The sequence below is a fragment of the Quercus robur genome, chromosome 2, assembly GCF_932294415.1.
Source record: "Quercus robur chromosome 2, dhQueRobu3.1, whole genome shotgun sequence".
In the NCBI taxonomy this organism is placed as follows: domain Eukaryota; kingdom Viridiplantae; phylum Streptophyta; class Magnoliopsida; order Fagales; family Fagaceae; genus Quercus; species Quercus robur.
The window spans coordinates 75,149,011-75,171,153 of record NC_065535.1 but is presented as its reverse complement, the minus strand read 5'-3'; the positions used below and the strand labels follow the sequence as shown (position 1 = coordinate 75,171,153).

General features: G+C 40.3%; 1 protein-coding gene across 1 annotated transcript; it reads left to right on the top strand.

Moving 5' to 3' along the window:
- The first annotated feature begins 21 nt into the window (after window positions 1-21).
- Window positions 22-4,641, top strand: LOC126715019 (protein SIEVE ELEMENT OCCLUSION B-like). Its single transcript, XM_050415444.1, has 7 exons — window positions 22-770; window positions 1,135-1,242; window positions 1,410-1,858; window positions 2,423-2,532; window positions 2,715-2,857; window positions 3,028-3,510; window positions 3,673-4,641. Exons 1-7 carry the CDS (start codon window positions 84-86, stop codon window positions 4,330-4,332), a joined length of 2,640 nt encoding a protein of 879 aa, XP_050271401.1. The 5' UTR covers window positions 22-83; the 3' UTR covers window positions 4,333-4,641.
- Window positions 4,642-22,143: the final 17,502 nt, after the last annotated feature.

Sequence of the window (22,143 nt, the reverse complement as noted above, 5' to 3'; positions counted from 1 at the left end):
TCAAACACACAAGCAAATCTTCTCTCCCATTACCCTTGTCCAAGAGTATCCAACCTTCTTTTGCTTTGTTGTTTTTCTGAAACATGGATACCAAGGCAGTAACTGGTCCTGTGCAGAAACCAAATGCCACAACTCCTGCCCAGCAACCAAGCCAAGCTAGCAATGTGCTATTACAAGCTACACCATTGTTGCAACCTGGCCAACAATTGGGTCCTTTGCAGCCAACTTCCAACTTGGGTTCTGTGCAGCAAACCAGCAACCCAGCTGGTACATACCAGCAACCCAACCCACAAACCAATTATGGTGCAGTGCAGCAACCTAACCCACAATCCAATTTTGCACTGCAGCAGCCAACCCCGCAAACCAATTATGCATTGCAGCAACCAAACCCACAAACCAATTATGGTGCAGTGCAGCAACCAAACCCACAAACCAAACAAGTTCCACTTCAGCCATCCAACCAACAAACCAGCCTTGTTCCTTATCAGCAACCCGACCCACAAACCAATCTTGGGGCTTGGCAACGACCCACCCCACTGGGTTCTGCGCAGCCATCCACCCTACTCAGCAAGCTGGCACCTAATGCCACGCACCAACTGATCAGAGGTGACCGAAGCATGCTTACGATGTCTGATGACAATGCGCTGGTCAGTCATATTCTGGGATCCCATACTCCAGATGGCCGAGACGTTGATGTTAAACCCCTTCTTCGCCTTGTTGAGGACATTCTTAGACGTGCCACTCTCACTCCAGAGACCCTTTTAACAACGGTATAATACTACAGATTTTACTACATTAAATAAGCCTTACAAACTAATGTATTGCCAATAAAAAAAATTGGACAAATATTCATTTATTACATTATTTAAGTTATACCAATCATATTTTTATAATCTTTATCACATTCATTTATAAGTTTATACATATGCGCGTTCACACCATCAAGCATGATGCAGCAGATATATATATATATATATATATGTATGTATACAAGTAATTTTTTGGTTTTTTTTTTTTTGAGAAGAAGTTAATTTTTTGGTTTGAAATCTGTATATGCAATTTATTTGAATTGAAAGCATCCAGTTGTATATTTTTTGTTTTCATTTTCTAATTATTGCTTGTGTTTTTGTACAGGGTTCCCAAACATACCTTGATTCAGGCTTTGATGACAAGACCCACCATACGAGTTTTCTTGCCATGCTGGAAGCTCTGTCATATACCATTGACCGAATTGCCTGCGAGGTTATAACAAATCACGATTACAAAATCTTCCCCTATCTATATTTACATCAACATCATAATAGAAATTAAAAGTTTTTTTTTTTCTAAAGTTTTTGAAAACAATAGGCCTATAAAACAATTGTACGTCTACCTAAACTGTTTGAAACGGTATATAAATGGGTTTTCAGCTTGCATACAAGGCTTTGGGTGGCACAGATGCACACCAAACCACAGTGGCAATATGTAACATGGTATCACACTATGGATGGGACGCTAAGTTGGTGCTGGCCTTAGCGGCATTTGGATTGAACTATGGAGAATTCTGGCTTCTTGCACAGATTTACTCGACAAACGAACTTGCCAAGGCAATGGCAATCCTGAAACAAGTGCCTGGCATCATTGAGCACGCTGTCCCACTGAAACCCCGGTTCGATGCACTTAATGATCTAATCAGGACCATATTAGAAGTGACTTGGTGTGTCATTGAGTTTAAAGATCTACCATCCATTTATATCACAACGGACGTACCAGCATTAGCCTCAGCCATGATCCATATTCCAACTGCTGTGTATTGGACTATCAGGAGTATTGTGGCCTGCGCATCTCAGATTTCTAGCTTCACTAACATGGGTTACGAGTATGGCTTTTTCCTCTCCATCCTAATATACAATTCTCATGCTAATCCTTAAATTTAGATACTGTGTGCCCGTTTGAATTGGGCTGAAAGCTTGGTTTGTTCTTTCCGTTTTGGTTTTTTTTTTTTTTTTTTTTTTTTTTTCCTGCACTTGTTTCCGCTTTTAGAGACAAAATACATTGTTAATGAACAGTATGCACACTGTTCACCCACTGTAGCAGTACTGTTCATGTGGGACCCACAATTATTTTATTAAAAATATTAAAAATGGATCCCATAGTACTATTCACACATTTAAAAAATATTATTCACACATTTAAAAAATATTTTGTTACAATATTTTCTGTTTTCAGTTTTCTGTTTTCAATTTCAACAAAAATAAATTCAATCCAAAAGGACCCTGTATATCTTATAAAAGGTTTATTGCATTTCTTAAAATTTTTTGTATATTGTAATTGATTTACACATTGATAACAAAGAGATCTAAACTGTTTTATAAGTAGTGTAAATACTAAAATGTTTGTAAGGCATTTAACAATAACACCGCAAAATGGATATTGCTTGCAGGTTTGCGTTATCCACCTCAGAAGCATGGGAGCTATCCACCCTTACCCACAAGCTCAAAACCATACTTGAACATCTCAAGAAGAAGATGGAGAAATGTGTTCAATACATTGGTAAGCCAGTTTTATGATGCGTTATAGACCATGCAATGCCATATTTAGAAATGAATGCATAAAAGTATCTTATACAATTGCATACAATTAGTACAACACTCTTTTGTACATACATGGACTTGACATATTTCTGTTACATAAGATACCACCTATATATACTGAAATTCTCCTATTCAATGCAGAGGAGAGGAAGGATGTTGAATCTTATGAAATGCTTGTCGAACTCTTCAAAATGATCCACATTGACAACATGAGAGTTCTCAAGGCCTTGATTTGCCCTAGGGATGATGTGCTAGCACTTGTTGATGGTACCACCAAGAGAAGGGTCAGCTCTTCTAACACATATCATTAACATTACTATTGCACAATTAACGACATTACAATTTCTACTATTCGCACATTGCATATATATACTTGGTCTTAATTTTTAAGTTGTGGTAGTATAATTAGTTATATGATTATCTATAAATGGCTGTTTCATTTTGGGAAAACCAGGTTAACCTTGATGTTCTTAGGAGGAAGAATGTGTTATTGCTCATTTCAAGTCTAGATATCACCCAAGATGAGTTGTCAGTTCTTGAACAGAGTTATAACGAGTCCAGGCTCCATGAAATGAGGCTTCAGAGTCCGTATGAGGTTGTGTGGATCCCCATTGTCGACCAATTGACTGATGTCAAGCAAAGGCATTTTGAAGTGTTGCAGGCTCCAATGACGTGGTACTCAGTGTACCACCCTTCCATAATATCAAAGGCATCTGTCAAGTTCATCAGGGAGCAGTGGCACTTCAGGAACAAGCCTATCCTTGTAGTCCTAGACCATCAAGGGAGAGTGGTGTCCCCCAATGCAATTCACATGATGTGGATTTGGGGAAGCCATGCTTTCCCTTTCACTACGTTGAGAGAAGAAGTTCTTTGGAGAGAAGAGGCTTGGAGGCTTGAGCTGTTGGTGGATGGCATTGACGCAACCATATTGAACTGGGTAATTATATATGTGTGTGTTCGCGCGAACACACTCTTTAAGAAGAAAAAATGTTAGAATAATGATTATATAATTAAATTAACTATTTCCTAATAGTTTAAATTTTTTGGATAATAAGGATTTATTATAGTAATTCACATTTCCCTCTTTTTCATTGAACAGATTAAAGAAGGAAAATACATTTTCTTGTATGGAGGCGATGACATGGAGTGGATTCGGAAATTTACAAAGGAAGCAAAAGCAGTTGCAGCGGCTACACGCATACCCTTAGAGATGGTGTATGTAGGAAAAGCCACAAAAAGGGAGCAAGTGAAGCGAGTGATAACGAACATTGTACAGGAAAAACTCAGTACCTGCTGGCAAGACACAGCCACAATATGGTTCTTTTGGACCAGGCTTGAGAGCATGCTGTTCTCAAAGATTCAGCTAGGCAAGGATGAGGAACACGACCTTGTGATGCAACAAATCAAGAGGGTGCTTAGTTTTGACAGAGAGGGTTCGTGGGCAGTGCTTAGCAGAGGGTCTAGTGTGTTGGTTAATGAGCATGGAAACATTCTCTGGCCTGCCTTGTTTGAGTATGAACAATGGAAAGAAAAGGTGGCACTGCAGGGCTTTGACATTGCTTTTCAAAACTATGTTGCTGCGCTTCGTGGTGATTCTCACCCTTGTTGCCGCTTTGAGTTCTCAAACTATGCTGGAAAAATCCCAGAAAACATGAAGTGTCCTGAGTGTCATCACTACATGGAGAAATACACCACTTTCCTCTGCTGCCACGACGAAGGCATTGTTCCAAGCTTACTTGCACTAGCCACTAATAATTAAACCCACTAGCATTTTCCTTAATTAATATAGCAGCTATATGCTTATGCTGCTGATGCTAAATAAGAGAACAATATATATAGGATATGTGTTTTATTTATTTATTAATTTTTTTCTTCTTTCATCTTATATATATATGTTAAAGAATTGAGTGTGACTGTGTGAGATGTCCACCCAATTGCGACTTTCTGGCGGCTTATGTATCCGATTTGAAGGAATAGATAAAAAAAACACGTGTATTGTAATAATCTTCTTTGATTATATTAAAGATTCTTTTGCAGTAAACTATAAATACAACTATTATAAAAAGCTTTTGAATGTTTAGTTTGCGTTACAAATTGAGAATGTGCCAATACGATGTTGATCCTTTACTTTCGAATCTTTATTGATATTTTCCCATGGAGATTGAAACGAATTCCATTAGTAGCCTACACATTTTGTTAAGGGATGACATGCAATTTAAACCGGATATTTTCCCATGGAGATTGAAACGAATTCCATTAGTAGCCTACACATTTTGTTAAGGGATGACATGCAATTTAAACCGGCACCACTGGTGCCTGTCTCACCCGCCTTTAATTGACCGATTTTACTCCCTATAGTAAATCAGGTGGGGATGAGGTTAATATTTTCTTAGATACCCGCCTGTTTATATTTAAAGTATTATAAAATATTTTTTTTTATAGATTTATTATAAGGCCTATGTGTGTGATTTTAGCCTTCTCTTTTTTTTTTTTTTTTTTTTTTTTTTTTTGTGGGGAGTGCTTTTAGCCTTCAAACTTTAAATTTATGATTTTTTAAATATTGTATCATTGAATTTATGTTTTTATGTTTCAAGATTTAAATTGTTTATTTGTTATATTATTATGTTTGAATTGTTTTTGTATTTCTTAATGCTTTTATTGTTGTACAATTATGCTTTGAGAATGTTTTGTAATATTAATTTTTTTTAAGCTTTATGAGTTTTAATTTAATGTATTCAAAATAATTTTTTTAATAAATTATATATATAAAATTGAATGTGATGAGATGGGTATCAAAAGTATCCGCTAGAATAGGGTGGGAAAAAAACCCGCCCCAAAGCAAGAGTGGGGCAGGGGTGGGGGTGGGGAGTGGAGAGTGGAAAACCCACCTTATACCGATCTTGTTGCCATTCCTGTTTTCGTGTCTTGTAAATTGAAGGTATGTTGTTTGATCTGCATGGCGACACCTAAAATTTGGTTTACCTTGTTTAATTTTTGATAATTTTTTTTCTTCTCTTTTGCAATAATAATAAGTAAGATAATGCCCTTTTCTACTTTTTGATAACAAAGATAAGTACAAAATTAAAATTTATACTAAGTTTTTTTTTTTTTTTTTTAAACAAACGCACACCCCACAAGAGAGAGGGGATGAGGTTTTAATAAAATGGCAAAATTAAGTAGGTCAAAAAGTATTTATCACCATTTTCTCCCTCTCAAAAAAAAAGAAAATAATATAGTCCACCTTTTCTTCTTTGATATTAATGAAAAAAAATGATAATTCTTATATGTCTAAAATTATTTTAATTTTTTTCTAAAATTATATTTTATTTAATATATTTTTCTATTTCCACAAAAATACAAAAATTTATTAAAAAATTACATAGATGTTTATCACTATTTTCTTAATTAAAACTCACATTCTTGATGAGAGCCCATTTAAAGTAATGATTTAATTTTTCTATAAATCTAAATATCTATATAGTATCACGTCATTTAAAATCATATTGTTTTGTTTGGAAAAATTATAATTATCCTTAATGGTTTGGTCTTATCACAATTTAGTCTAAACTTTCAATTGTTCTATTTGATCCTTCTGTTTGGATGAAAATGGAATCATTATAATTTCATCCAAAAACTCTTTAAAAAGAAATGAAATCAAATATGAAAAAATAATGGATAGAGTAGTAAGTAAATTTTGCCTTTTGGGTTATTTTTTTATGAGAGTTACAGATACATTTTGAGCTCTATTAGAGTTCTTGAGCCAAGTCATAAACTTTTACAAATGACATTTTTTGATCTTATTTTCTCCTTTTTTTTTTCTCTCTTTTGGAAGGCAAGAGATATAAAAGGGGGAGCAAAAATACATATTTACCCCATTTTTAACAAGTGTACAAACGAAGCTAATCTCAAGTGGGTAAAGTAGCACTTTTCAAACCATGGGTAAGTAATGTGAATTTGGGCCTAATCACAAGTGAATTTACTGTAATTACCTCTAAAAGAATTGAGTATGAGATGTGCTCTCAACTGTCACTCTCTGGTGGCTTATGTTTGTGATTTGAGGTGATAAATAAAAGTTTTGCGTGTTGTAATGAATAATCTTCTATGATTATGTCGAAGACTATTTTTTTATTTTTAGAATCATTATAATAATAATAATTATTTTTTTAGAAACAAGGATATTTAGATTTCTTCGAGTATTTTACTATTTCTTTAGACATGTGAAGTCCCGTTATCTCACACACATCAAGTTATTACAAAGAGAAATTCTTTGGGGGTGACCCTAGATGCTAGTAAGAGATTTCAAACCTAAAATCTAATATAGATCATGAAACCTTAGAAATAACTAAATCAACCTCTTGAAGTTATGAACTACTAAGACTATTAATATACAGTACTACTATTATAAAAAGGCGTTGGGACTTGAGTGTTTACTTTGCATGACAAATTGACGCTGCGCTCATATCCTTTCATTCCTTTAGAATCTAATTTATTTTCTTGATTTGTTATTAAAAAAGCATGGAGGTTGAAGCGAACATCCTTGAGCAGCTACACATTTGGTAAAGAAAGGGCTACTTTAACAGGATACTACACAAAGAAAAGGCTAATTTAAGGGTCCATTTGGTTGGAGGGGTGAAAAAGTGGGAGAATCGAAAATTGTGAGAGGATAGAAAAGTGAGAGAATAGAAAAGATTTTATTTTCTGTTCTTTCTGTTTGGTTGGGAGTGGAAAAGTGGAGGGATAGAAAAAATGAGTTTGAATAAATTTACTCATATACCCTTGTTAAAGAATAATGCCAAATTAAAAAAAAGTGACAAATAACCGCACAAAAAAGAGCAATCACCCAAAATTTTTTATAAAAATAAAAAAACATGTTCCAAAAAAAAATCACATCCAGTAAAAATAAAAATAAACTATTATGCCCAAGCCCTAAAAAATCAAAAGAAAAAAAAAATAGAAAAAAAAGAGGCAATGTTAATGCCCAAGAAAAAAAAGAAAAAAAAAGTGACAACTGGCAATGTGATTGCCCAGAAAAAGAAAAAGAAAAAGCAAAAAATAAAAAAGGAGCAACGTTGTTGCTCAAAAAAAAATTGATAATGATGAGTTTGAATTTAAGAGGGATATATTTAATATACAATGATGTTGAGACGGTTTGGTTGGTTGATCCATTTCCTTATTTGCAAGGGAGTCACGATGTGTACTTCACAGAAGATATGGCAGCAGTAAGTACACCTACTTTGCTTCTTACCTATGTTGTGTGCTATTTATGGAAAATAGTGCCAAGTGTTGCATATAAACTACAATAAACATTATAGGATTTTGCTAATGTGTGTTATAAGGACACATAATAACTAACTATTTTTGAAGAAATTTTTTTTGGAAATTGAAAAAGTATTGACAACTTTTTCAATTTCTGAGAAAATATTTCCAAAAATAGATGGCTTAATCTGTGCCCTAAGGGCACACATTAATCGGACCCCTATATTCTATACAAACTTGATTTGTAACAAAATCTAAATATGCTGGTTTTTTTGTTTCCTCATAACCATTTATATTTGTTTATCATTTGATGGCCATAAATTGGAAAAATAGAGGGACAAATCATGATTAACCTCATAAATTTGGAGATAAATTATTAGTGTTTGAGTTTGAGTTTAAGTTGGACTTGTTAAAGAGATAGAGTTTTACTTCTTATTAAGTTTAGACTAAACAAAAATAAAATGATAATTTTATTTAAATATTGTGCTGACATAGAAAATTATGAAAAAAAAATAAAATGATAATTTTATTTAAATATTATGCTGACGTGAAAAATTGTGAGAGTTTCAAAAGTTTCAGTTGTATATAATAACTAGTTGCTAACTCGTGCAATGCATGAGAAAATCTTGCATAAATGTAAAATGTATCATGCATAAGATTCAAAGCTGAAATTATTAAAGCATAATGAAAATATTGGATCACACAACAGAGAAATATAAAAGAAAGATGTGGCTATTATCAAAAGACTAATCCATGGCTATATAGTTGACAAATATAGTTATAGAAAAAAATGAACCCAAAAATTCAAATGTTAAAATGTTCAAAGAGCCAAAAAAAAAAAAAAAATAAAAAAAAAAAATAAAGAATCTGAATATTCTGAGCCTAAAAATTATTGAAACAAAACTGTGGGGCCTGGCCCAAAATAATGGGCTAGTTAAATACGGGCCCGTCCGAGAAGCATCGTGTCTGAGGAGAAGTCATAGCCAAAACATTATTCAAGCCCAACTACGGTAAAAGAAACCTTTCCGAGGAGTAACACCTCCTCGGACACTACGAAGTCCAGACCAAGAGCTCGCCCCAACCACTGTAGTTCATCCTCCAAGCATATAAAAAAGAATAAAACCCAAAATATCTCATGGAAAGCTGCCACTACCACATTAAATGTGTCACAACCACCCTCTTGGCCGCATTAATGAGGAAAAGACCCCTGAACAGTACTACCTTGGTCACTGCAACTCACAAGGGAGTGATAAGGGTGTTTAATAGGACAGGTGCTCAAGTGGGGGCTTAGATGATCAACAAGTGTAAGGTTCAGATAAGAATGAAAGGGCTATATAATGTAGTAGAGTCCCTCAAAGAAAAAAAAGAAAGAAAAAAGGTATTCCGCACTGAGGAAATAGAAGCTTCTGTTGAATATCCATTCTTGTGTCTTTATTCCTGCAACAATATTTTCCATACATCAGACCGACGAAGCTCACTGAGGCTAAGTTCTTTGACCCATCCTCTACAATTATTTATTGTGTGTTGCGCCTCAGGCCAAGGCCTGATCAATAGGGTTTGGGCCAGGAAAATCGTGCAACTACAATTGGCGCCGTCTGTGGGAAGAACTAGGGCATTAGCTAGCACAACGGTCGAGTATGGCAGAACTAGGCCCACACCAGGAGAATCTTCACCAGGCTAACTCCCAACAGACACAACCCGCCGAGTCCCAGAGGCAAAATAACCCCACCAACCCAGGCGGCAGGGGGAATCGTGAGGGAAGTGTGCATACTATCCGGACGAGCCAGAGTCACACTCAGACAGGTAGTCACGTGTCCCAGAGGCGAAATAGTCATCAGGCCATGCAGCGAGAGATAGATGACCTCAAAAGGGAGTTACGACGTGTGTGGCGAAAACGATCTCCCTCTGACTCAGACGAGTCTTCTAATGCGGAGGATGCGAGTTACCGACGGAGGTCAAGGACCCCCCCAAGTGAAACCTTTTCCTACGAAAGGGAACCACGCCCTGTACGGAAGTATGAGAACCCATCCAGCAAGGGTTCGGGGAACGATGTTATGAAGAAGGCGTTGGACTAGGTTTCAAGGTCACCCTTCACGTATAGAATTGAAGGGGCTAAGCTGCCTTGACGCTTCAACCAACCGGCGTTCGCCATCTATAACGGCCGAGCAGACCCGGTAGAACATGTGAGCCAGTTTAACCAGAAAATGGCAATCTACTCACAAAATGAAGCCCTAATGTGAAAAATCTTCCCATCCAGCTTGGGATCAATGGCGATGAGGTGGTTTAACAGCCTGAAGACAAATTCCATAGGCTCCTACAAGCAGCTTACTCAGGCTTTCTGCTCCCGTTTTATCACAAACACTAGAGTCCCTCGACCCCTTAGTTCACTATTGTCTTTTGTAAGGTTGAATTTATTAAACCATCTAATTGGCTTTATTCCGTACCAAATTTGCTTGTAATTCAGCATTTAGTAACCCTGTATTTAGGTGGGTTTGTTGTAAGGGTAGTGAGTGAGATAGAGTGAAGTTTGCTCAAGAGTGTGCAAGAAAACAGAGACTCGCGGCTGGGACTCGCGGGTGGACTCGCGGGTGGACTCGCGGCTGCAAGCCGCCAGAAGCTGCACACGTGCCAAGCATGCTGGAAGATGAACAGTCATGCTAGCTGGAGCACTACAGGACAAAACAGGACAACTGGCCATACGGTTAACTCGTGACTGGATCTCGCGACTTGGTCAAGCCGCGAGGTCAAGCCGCGAGCCACCCCTGTTTTGTAAAACCTGACGTTTCACATTCCTCTCCCACTCCAGTATAAATACCCCTTTTACCCACGATTGAAAGAGATCTTCCAGAGAGAATTTTGAGAGAGAAACCCTAAAGAAAAACCAGATTGCTTCACCCACAATCTATACCTTAGAGTCTCTTCAAATTCCCTTACTCTCTTCCTCTCCATTGTCAAATCCTTGAGAGGCATTATACCAAACCTGGTTCTCACCATTATCATCTCTGTGAGACAGTTGTTTGGAGTTCTGGGAAGCAGTTAGGAAGGAGCCAATCTTCATTGGTTGATGCTACGGTCTAGTAGCGGAATCCGGGAAGCTAGAAAAGAAAAAGGTTCGGCGCAACCTCGTTGGAGCAAAAAGCTTGGAGGGCTTAGGTGCACTGGGTAGATTAGGCTTGGAGGGTCTATTGCTGTCCTTGTATCCCAACTGTATTTTCTAGTGGATTGATTACCGCTTGGAGGGCGGCGGAGAGGTTTTTCGCCGAGGACTTCGGTTTCCTCTTCGATAACACATCGCGTGTTGTCTTTGTGTTTGCATCTTCCTTCCTCTCTATCTTTGCCTTTATTTTATCTGCTGTGGTTTTAATTTTGTTATGGCTTAGATAGTTGTTTAACCAATTTCATATTATAGCATGTGTTAAGTTTCTGCACACTTGTTGTTTGACATATTGCTTGATTTGGTTAAGTTGTATTTTGGGGGTCTAAACGTTCAAAGGTGTTTTGTACACGTTTTTGAACTTTCAATTGGTATCAGAGCAGGTACACTTGTTGTGGTTTAAATACCTAAGTGTGATCCTTGACCCCTTGTGTTTATTTGCCATGGATTGTGCTTTGTATGCCTCTTTGCATGATTTGGTTGGTGATGAATGTAACATGCCACGTGTTTGTGAAAATGCCTCTATGAGTGTTAATCCTCATAAGTGTGATGACATGTTATTTGAATCTATGGGTGTTGCTGACAAACTCTTGAAGAAAAATGCTAAGAAGTTTCAAAAGAATTTAAGCAAGTTATTTTGTGAAAAGGATGATTTGATTGCTAAGCTCAATGAATCCAACAAATTGGTTGAGAAATATAAAAAACTTGCTGAAGATTCTCTTGAAAAGCTAAAAGAGTTTGAATGTTTGAATATGGACTTGGATGCTAAACTTGTTTTGTCCAACAAACTTGTTGATGAGTTAAAATATGGTAATGAATCTCTTAAGATGCATGCCAAGTGTTTGATTGCTGAACCCATTGATAAAATGGATGATAATATGTGTTGCAATCATGTTGTGGTACCCGATCTTGTGCCTAATGTGTATTCTACCTTTAAGGACAAATCGGTGTACGTTCCTCCATATAAAAGAAATCAAAATGTGGAGAGAAAGGCTGTTAAGTCAAGGCCTTTGTTTAGGTCTCAACCTAAGGCTTTAGATGGATCTAAGTTTGTTCCAACTTGCCACCATTGTGGTGTGATTGGTCATATAAGACCCCAATGCCCCTAGTTAAAAAGAGAACAAACCTTTGTTGCTAGATCTCTTCCCAAAAAGCCTAGTAGACCTAAACACATTGTGTGTCACCATTGTGGTGCCTTTGGTCATGTAAGACCTCAATGCTCTAAGTTTCATGCTTTTAAAAGAATCAAAAGAAAAGAAAAACTTGAGCTGTTTGGAAGTTGTGCTAAAAAGAGTAAACCGGTTTTAAGTGAAAATAGCATGTTGTTAAAGAAAATGTTTAATGCTCTTAACTCCTTGACTATGTGCATCTCCGGTTCTCATTCTTCCAACCCTCGTCTCATTTCTCATGAGACACTCATTCCAAACAATCATTCCGTTTGGATGAGGAAGGGTTCCTATGGTTGAGCTTTTGCTCTTTTGGTCCTTGATCTAATTCTTTCGATCTTTGTAGGACCCTTCATGCATTAAATGTCATATCTTCATGCATTTTGTGCATCTTGCATTTATTTGTATGCATTGTTTTGTTTTTGATCTTACTTTTATATTTTAGTTTTGTGTGAGTAAAAAATCCAAAACCACATAAAAAGTGAAAAATTCAAAAAGTTTGATCGTATATGTTTGAGCACATATCACATGTGAGTTTGGCCTTGTACCTTTGTACAAATGGCTTTGTGCATTTATGAGCTTAGCTTGTTATTTTTGCACTTATATCTTTGTGGGAAAAATCTTGACATCTTTGTGTGATTGTTGTAAATCGATCTTCAAGCTTGTCATGAATGATTAGTCAATAGTCATGTTGGTTTTGATACATGCGTAGACTTGTGCTTATATCTCTTCCCACTCTTTTATTTTTATTGCTTAAAGAGCTCAATAAATGTAAATCTCAAAATGAAAAGAGATAATGAGGTGCAAAAGCCGTCGCACATACTAGTATTCAACTAGGAAAAAGGGAAAGCGACTTAAATGAAATTGTATGATGCCCAAAAAGCTAAAGGCTTGTTCATCAAATTGAAATATCACAAATTTCAGGCATCGATCTCAAAATGAGATGTTTTGATTCAAAATGATCAAATGTTATGAATTGTAAAGAAGCCAAATGAAAAGTTTCATCATATGTAATCATTTTCTTGTGGGAGGTCATATATGTTCATTTCTATAATTGAGATAGACCACTTGACTTAGCACTAGTTGTGTATGACTTGATTGAATTGATAATTGAAACTTCACTCTAGACTAAGGACTATTCCACATTTGATACACACACACAACACACATGCCTAATGTTCAATGAATGTCTCATTCATTTGTTAGATTGTACTTGTCTAAATGTGATGTGTGTGTGCTCAATCATATATGGTTCAATCCAAAAATATTTTTGATCATTTTATATGTTTTTGGAGGTGATTTTTATCACTTTTTGTGTTTATGTTTAGTGCTTACTTTGTTTTTCAATGTTTAAACATGTTTTGGTTTGAAAAACAAGTGTCAGATTTTTTGGCCACTCATTTTGGCTACTTGCGTGAGCTGCCAGCAAGCTGCCAGTTTTGGCTACTCGGTTTGGCGACTTGCAAGCCACGAGCCTAAGCCGCGAGTTCATACAGAGAGGTTTCGCGGCTCACTCGCGACTTGGCTCACGACTCGCCAGTCGCGAGTCGCTCAGAATCAGCTTTTTAAAGAGTTTTTTTGTGGGAAACTTGTTTTAAACCTCTCCCATCCTCTCTAAAACCCCTCTTTCAATATTTTTACATCAAAATCCAACCAATTTGAATGGTTTTTCATTCCATTAACATTTCTAAGGTAATTATAAATTCTTTTCATTATTTTTGATCCTTGGATTATGTTTTGGAGAGTTTTGTGCTCTTGGTTGGGATTTTTATCATAGGGGTTGGGAAAACTTAATTTTTGTCAAATTTTTTTCATGGGATTGGTTTATTTTGTTGATTTGCATTGGATGTTGGCCCCTTGTGGCAATTAGAACATGTATTAAGGGTGAATTTCATGATGTTCATGCATTGTTTCACATTATTGTTCATAGTGTGCATGCTAGGTGTTTGATAAAATGTCTCTTAGGCATTTTCTCGCTTGTTTGGACTCCGATGAGTACCAAACTTTGGGGTTTCTTATGTTTCCTCATTAGGAACATGTTTGGTTCATTGGTTGTGTATTTAACACACCTTGCCCCACATGTGCATTTTTCATGCATTGGTCATGCATTGCACTTAGCCACCTCTTGCACACACCTTTGCTACCCTTGTCATGCATTGGTCTTGACCTTGCTGTTTCATCCTAGCTTGTCTTGTCTACCTTATGCTTTGTAGCATGTTACTTTGTCTTAGGTTTGAGCTTCATTTTCTCATTCATCTCACATCCCTCATGCATCATTATCATTGTTCATTTCTTCTTGACCCTTTGTCTATTCCTGACAAAAAGGGGGAGAGTATACTCTAGAGAATGTTTCGGAGTATTTTGTCATTTCTATATGACTCTTGTGCACATCCTTAGGGGGAGAAATTCTATTTCTCATGCACATTTGTAGGGGGAGAGATATTCCATAGGAGAGATGCATATACCAAGGGGGAGAAGACATTGTGTTAACTAGAAAACCTTGTTCTGTTTGTTTTCTTGTTGGCTTTATGGTGCTTTGTGTTATGCTTTGGTGTTCTCATTGCATCATGTTTGTGCTTTGGACATGCATATATCCCTATGTTATTATGCTTCATTGAATGCATGTTCAGATGATCATTTGCTTTGCTATGTGATCATTGTAGTTATTTCTATACTTGTTATATTATACTTGTCATTTATTACTTGCTTTACCTTGAGGGTCTAATGTGTTTTGTGCAAGTGTTTCAGGGTACAAGTATATATATGATTCCAAGTGCATCACAGCTTCTCATCACTTTGAAGGGGAGAAATTTTAAGCACTTTTAGTTTATATTGTTTAAGTTTTTATTCAATATAATGTGTTTGTACCCATGTGCTTTTGTAAGCTTTTAGGGTTAATGTTTTATGCATAGTTTGTAGGCTTTATGGTATGTACCTTGCTTAGTGCAGCCTTTATGCTATGTTAAAATGCAGTATCCATGCACGAAGGAGAGACCCTGAAAGCATACTTGGATAGATATTGGGAGGTGTATAACAACTTAGATGACAACCATGATGATGTTGCTATCAGCACGTTCAAAAGTGGCCTTCCCACCGAGCATGGCTTAAGGAAATCCCTCACTGGTAAACCAGTTGCCGACGTTCATCAATTGATGGATAGGATCGACAAGTACAAAAGGGTGGAGGAAGATCAGCTGCAAGGAAGGGGAAAGGAGAAGGTCATCCCCCCCAAAGCAAATGACTTTAGGTCGGAACGGTATAACCCTAGCCAGCCGAGGAGAGATTTTTCGCGACAGGCTGGACAGAGCCACCCACAAACAGTGAATGCCGTGTTCAGGGAGCCAGTACAACAGGTGCTGGAGAAAGTAAGGAACGAGCCCTATTTCAGATGGCCAGGAAAGATGGCCGGAGACCCTTCCAAACGTAACCAGGACTTGTACTGTCACTACCATCAGGATCATGGGCATACCACTGAGGATTGCAGGAATCTATGGAATCACCTAGATCAGTTGGTCCGAGAAGGGAAGTTACGTCACCTTCTGTACCCCTCGAGCAGCTATCCCGGTCAAACAATACAAGAGTCTCGAAAGGATGTGTCCTTAAGACCCCTAACCGGAACGATACATGTCATCCTCGCTGCACCTGGAAGAACTAGGCCACCCACCCCCAGGGTACTGGCTGTTGATCGGATCCCCTCCGAGGACAGGCATAGGGAACCCAAAAGATCAAAAAAGCGAAGCTCTTTGATACTGGGATTCTCGGACGAGGATAAGAGAGGAACTATTCAACCTCACGACGATGCCCTGGTGGTTACGTTAAGAATTGGAGGCTTCGATGTGAAAAGGGTGTTAGTAGACTCGGGAAGTGCGGTAGAGATAATGTACCCTGATTTATACAAGGGGCTGAACCTGAAGCCGGAAGATTTGGCAGCTTATGATTCCCCCCTTCTCAGCTTCGAAGGGAGGATAGTTACACCAAAAGGGCAGATCCGACTACCCATGCAGACTGGGTCGGAGGTGGTGGAAGTAAATTTTATCGTGGTCGACGCTTACTCACCCTACACCGCAATAGTTACCAGGCCATGGATCCACGCCCTAGAAGCCGTATCCTCCACACTCCACCAAAAAGTAAAATACCCATCCAGAGGACAAGTAGAAGAGATCCGAGGAGATCAGGCCGTAGCCAGGAAGTGTATGGTTGCCGCCATTTTACATCGGCCCGATGCCGAGTCCTCGGCCCCACAGAGCTTATAGCAACCAGCCTCCTCGGCCAGGCAAGGAGACGGCTAGCCGAGGAGATAAGGTGTGAAAGTTTAGATAAGATCGCTGTCAACAACGACCAGGAGAAGTTTTTTCAGGTCGGCTCTGATTTGCCTTCTCAAGAAAAAGAGGAACTGGTCAGATTTCTCAGAGGAAATGTCGACGTGTTTGCCTGGGACGCCTACGACGCCCCGGGAGTTGATCCTAGCCTTATTTGTCACCACCTGAACGTCAACCCCTCTTCCACTCCGAAGAAGCAGCCACCCCGATGCCCTTCAAAGGAACATGCAAGTGCCGTAAGAGATGAAGTGGCAAAACTGAAAAGAGCAGGGGCTATTAAAGAGGTCTTTTACCCCAAATGGTTGGCAAACACGGTGGTGGTAAGGAAGAAGACAGGGAAGTGGAGGGTTTGCGTGGACTTCACGGACCTGAGCAAGGCGTGCCCAAAGGACCTATTCCCCCTACCCCGAATCGACAGGTTGGTGGATGCAACCGTGGGTTATCCTCGAATGAGCTTCCTGGACGCCTTCCAGGGCTATCATCAGATCCCCCTTGCGTTAGAAGACCAAGAGAAGACGGCTTTCATGACGCCCATCGGAAACTATCACTATAAGGTGATGCCGTTTGGGCTGAAGAACGCAGGCTCAACCTACCAAAGGATGATGACCCGGATGTTCGAGCCACAGCTGGGCAAGATCATTGAGGTTTACATAGACGATATGGTTGTGAAGAGTAAAAGGGTGTCCGAGCATGTGAAAGACCTTGAAAAAATCTTCGCTATCTTAAGGGAACATCGGTTACGGCTGAATGCTTCCAAATGTTCATTCAGGGTCGGGTCTGGGAAATTTTTAGGGTACATGGCAACCCACAAGGGAATAGAAGTAAGCCCCGATCAAATCAAAGCAATTCACAGCCTACAGGCTCCTTGGAATCCGAAGGAAGTGCAGAAGCTCACTGGCATGATTGCAGCATTAAACCGGTTCATATCGCGATCAACGGATCGATGTCGACCTTTTTACCTCCTGATAAACAAGTGGAAAGGGTTTGAATGGTCGGAGGATTGTGTTCTGGCTTTCCAGCAGCTTAAGGAATACCTGTCACGACCACCCATCATGTCCAGCCCTGAGGCAGACGAGGTGTTGTTTGCGTACATCGCTGTAGCTCCCCATGCTGTACGCCTGGTACTGATACGGGATGATAATGGGGTGCAGCGACCGGTTTACTATGTGAGCTAATCATTACATGAGGCCGAGGTGCGATACCTACCTCTAGAAAAGGCAATTCTGGCGGTAGTACATGCCACCCGGAAGCTCCCTCATTACTTTCAGGCGCATACGGTTATCGTTCTAACTCAGCTTCCCCTTCGAGCAGTGTTTCGAAGCGCTGACTACACAGGAAGGATCGCCATGTGGAGTGCGCTTTTGGGGGCTTTTGATATTAAATATATGCCCAGATCCTCCATCAAAGGTCAGGTCCTCGCAGACTTGGTAGCGGAGTTTGCTGAACCCTCTATAGAAACAATAACCGAGAAGAAGGACATGGATGGAAAATCGGTTGGTGTAATTTCAGCAGGGGGGACCTTGTATTGGAAGGTCTACGTGGATGGCGCGGCCAACCAGAGAGGATTTGGAGTCGGGATAGTTTTAATATCACCAGACGGTGCCACCATTGAAAAATCACTGAGGCTCGGATTTTCGGCTACGAACAATGAAGCCGAATACGAGGCCTTACTTCAAGGGATGACAATGGTTCAAAGATTGGGCGGAAGAGTAATAGAAGCATTCTCGGACTCCAGGTTGGTCGTCGGACAAGTAATGGGTGAGTTGGAAGCCAGAGATGCTAGGATGCAAGAGTATTTAAGACAAGTCAAATGCCTACAGACGAGTTTTGAGTCATTCAATCTGACGCACATTTCCAGGAGTGTAAACACCCATGCAGACTCGCTGGCCACTCTTGCCACGTCCTCGGCACATAATCTGCCACGAATGATCCTTGTTGAAGATTTAGTCCAGGCAAGTCCCATCAGCAGAAACTCGGCCCAAGTCCATCAGATCAGACAGAGTCCTAGCTGGATGGACCCTATAAAGAACTTCCTCCAAAACGACATCTTACCGGAGGAAAAACTAGAGGCCGAGAAGATACGTAGGAATGCTCCTCGTTTCTGGCTATCAGAGGACCACAAACTATATCGGCGCTCCTACTCTGGACCGTACCTACTCTGCGTACATCCAGAAGAATCCGAGTCTCTACTTGAAGAGTTACACGAGGGAATTTGTGGAAGTCACACTGGAGGAAGGTCGCTGGCGCACAGGACACTCACCCATGGATACTGGTGGCCGAACATGCAAATGGAGGCCCAAGAATACGCAAAAAAGTGCGATCAGTGCCAAAGATTTGCCCCGAATATCCACCAACCTGGAGGGGTTCTCAACCCACTCTCTAGTCCATGGCCGTTCGCACAATGGGGTCTTGATATTGTTGGACCTTTCCCCAAAGCCGCGGGGAACAAGCAATACATAATAGTCGGGACCGATTACTTTACTAAATGGGTGGAGGCTGAACCTTTGGCCAACATTAGGGACGTGGATGCTCAGAAATTCATCTGGAAAAACATCATCACCCGCTTCGGAACTCCACGTACACTTATTTCCGACAATGGTCTTCAATTCGACAGTAAGGGCTTTAGGGAGTATTGCCGCGAGTTTGGGATCATTAACCGATATTCCACCCCCGCTTACCCCCAAGGAAATGGGCAAGTCGAGGCCGTGAACAAGGTCATAGTGAACGGACTAAAGAAAAGACTGGATGAGGCAAAGGGGAGATGGGTAGAAGAGCTCCCGCACGTCTTATGGACCTATCGGACAACGCCGCGACGTTCAACCAGTGAGACCCCCTTTTCGATGACTTATGGGGCTGAGGCCGTACTCCCAATCGAGAACAACTTTCCCACATTGAGGTCTAACTCGTTTACCCCAAACGGTAACGACGAGTTACTGGGAAGAAGTCTAGACCTAGCCGAGGAAAGAAGGGAAAAAGCCACAATTCATATGGCCTATTATCACCAGAAGCTGAGACAAGGGTATGATGCCAATGTTAAGCTACGACCTCTAGGTCCAGGTGATCTCGTGATGAGGAAGTTTCTCGGCAGTGCAAAAAACCCCTCTTGGGGCAAGTTGGGGCCCAATTGGGAAGGACCATACCGTGTCACATCCGTGGCCGGGATAGGCGCTTACTACCTAGAAGATTTAGATGAAAAAACCGTACCTCGACCATGGAATGTAAATAACCTCAGAAGATATTGTTATTAATGAAAATGGCTTAGCCCATGTTTTGTTTCGTGATTATCCTTTGCTTGCTGATCTATCTACGACAATTTATCCAAGTTTTAAACAGAACCTAAGTCCTGCATGGCTCCTCGGACCACAGACTTAGGAGAAATTATTACTTATGGCAACGATTCATAGTTTTAAACAGAATCTAAGTCCTGTATGGCTCCTCGGACCACAGACTTAGGGGAAATTATTACTCATGACAACTTATACAAGTTTTAAACAGAACCTAAGTCCTGCATGGCTCCTCGGACCACAGACTTAGGGGAAATTATTACTTATGGCAACGATTCATAGTTTTAAATAGAACCTAAGTCCTGTATGGCTCCTCGGACCACAGACTTAGGGGAAATTATTACTCATGACAACTTATACAAGTTTTAAATAGAACCCAAGTCCTGCATGGCTCCTCGGACCACAGACTTAGGGGAAATTATTACTTATGGCAACGATTCATAGTTTTAAACAGAACCTAAGTCCTGCATGGCTCCTCGGACCACAGACTTAGGGGAAATTATTACTCATGACAACTTATACAAGTTTTAAACAAAACCTAAGTCCTGCATGGCTCCTCGGACCACAAATGTAGGGGAAATTATTACTTATGGCAACGATTCATAGTTTTAAACAGAACCTAAGTCCTGCATGGCTCCTCGGACCACAGACTTAGGGGAAATTATTACTCATGACAACTTATACAAGTTTTAAACAGAACCTAAGTCCTTCATGGGTCCTCGGACCACAGACTTAGGGGAAATTATTACTTATGGCGACCATTCATAGTTTTAAACAGAACCTAAGTCCTGCATGGCTCCTCGGACCACAGACTTAGAGGAAATTATTACTTATGACAATTTGGAAAACTATTACCTAAGGGAAATCATTTTAAGGCGTGCGCGCAGTCTAACACCATTGCAACCCTCATTCAAATTCGCTACATGACATCCTCTTCGCCTTGACCGTTTATATCATTACTAGCATTAAATAAAGGGATGGTACCAGCATAAATCCATAAAAACGAAGGAAACGTTCTATATTAATATTCCGAGATCAATACAAAAAGAGAGGTCCTTACAAGAAAACACCAAAAACAGGACGACTTTCATTTAAAAAAAAAAAAAAAAAAAACTGAAAGCCTAAGTGCTAAGCCTTAGCAGGGGGATCCTTCTTTTGCTCTGGCTGGGGAGGAGGAACGTCGGAGATAGAGTCAACAGCGGGATCTTTCACCTTGTCAGGCACGGGGACGGCATCAGGCACCGCCAAATCTTGCTCAGAAGCTGCTTGAAGGCCGTCAGGATTCTCTCGGATCTCCTGAGGGTAGAAAACGTTCTCAGGCAGTCTTAGCGCCGAATCCGCAGGAACTCCTGCAGCATCAAGGGCCTGAGCCCATGAGATGCTGCAGTAGTCCCTGCACACCTCGGGGATCTCCTCGGATAGCCTGGCCTCCGTTTCTTGGACCCCGAGCTGGCGAGCAGCATTCTTTTCAGCCTCTGTGGCCTCTCGGATTAGCTGAGCCTCCTCTTTGACCCACCGTAGCTCATCCCCGACTTTTTGCAGAGCAGTCTTGAGATCCAGCACTGCCTGCTTCTCGGTGGCAAGGTTGATCTGGGTCGAGTACAACTCTTTGCGCTGGTCCTCCGCCTGGGTCTCAACACTTTTCAAACCAGCCTCTGCACTTTTACGCCATTTTTCTGACTCCTTGAACTTCTCCGTGAGTTCAAGGTGATTGTGCTTGAGGGACCCCAAGACTTTCTCCATCTCCGTCCGAGACTGGGCCTCTACCTCAGCCTGACTGCGATTATCACGACAAAATTCCTCAGCCACAAATACCTGCTGAGTAATCTGCGAACGAAACAAGATTGGTTTAGAATTTAACATGGTTAAATAAATTAATAAAACAGTAAAAGGATTACTTACCATCGCAAGATCCCTTTTGAGGGATAGGAAAATCTCGGGCTGAGAGAACCGCCTATAGGCCTCCATATCCCGAGAAAGGAGTAGGGGTTGCTCCAAGGCATCAGCCACGTACCCTGCTCGGCCCCGGTTGTACTCTCGGATCGACGAATTGTAGGGAATGACAACCCCATCTAGCTCCAACTTAGGGCTCTATGTACGCGGGGTAGCACCTCAGCACGGTTCTCCTCATCCCTGCTCTCCGAGGAGTTTGCCCTCTTACTCCTCTGTCCCTTAGTAGCCTTTTGCAGCTTAGCAGGTCGAGAAACCAGTTCACCCTCCTCAGGAATGTCAGCCTGACTCTTCTTTTTTAGATCAGGGTTAACCTTGAGGCCAGGGTCAGTAGGGGCCTGAGGGGCGATTGGAGGAGGGTCTTGGGTTTGTGCCTTGGCAGGCGCTTTTGAGGACTGACCCTTTCCTCGGCTGGACATCAATTCTCGCAAAGACTTTCCC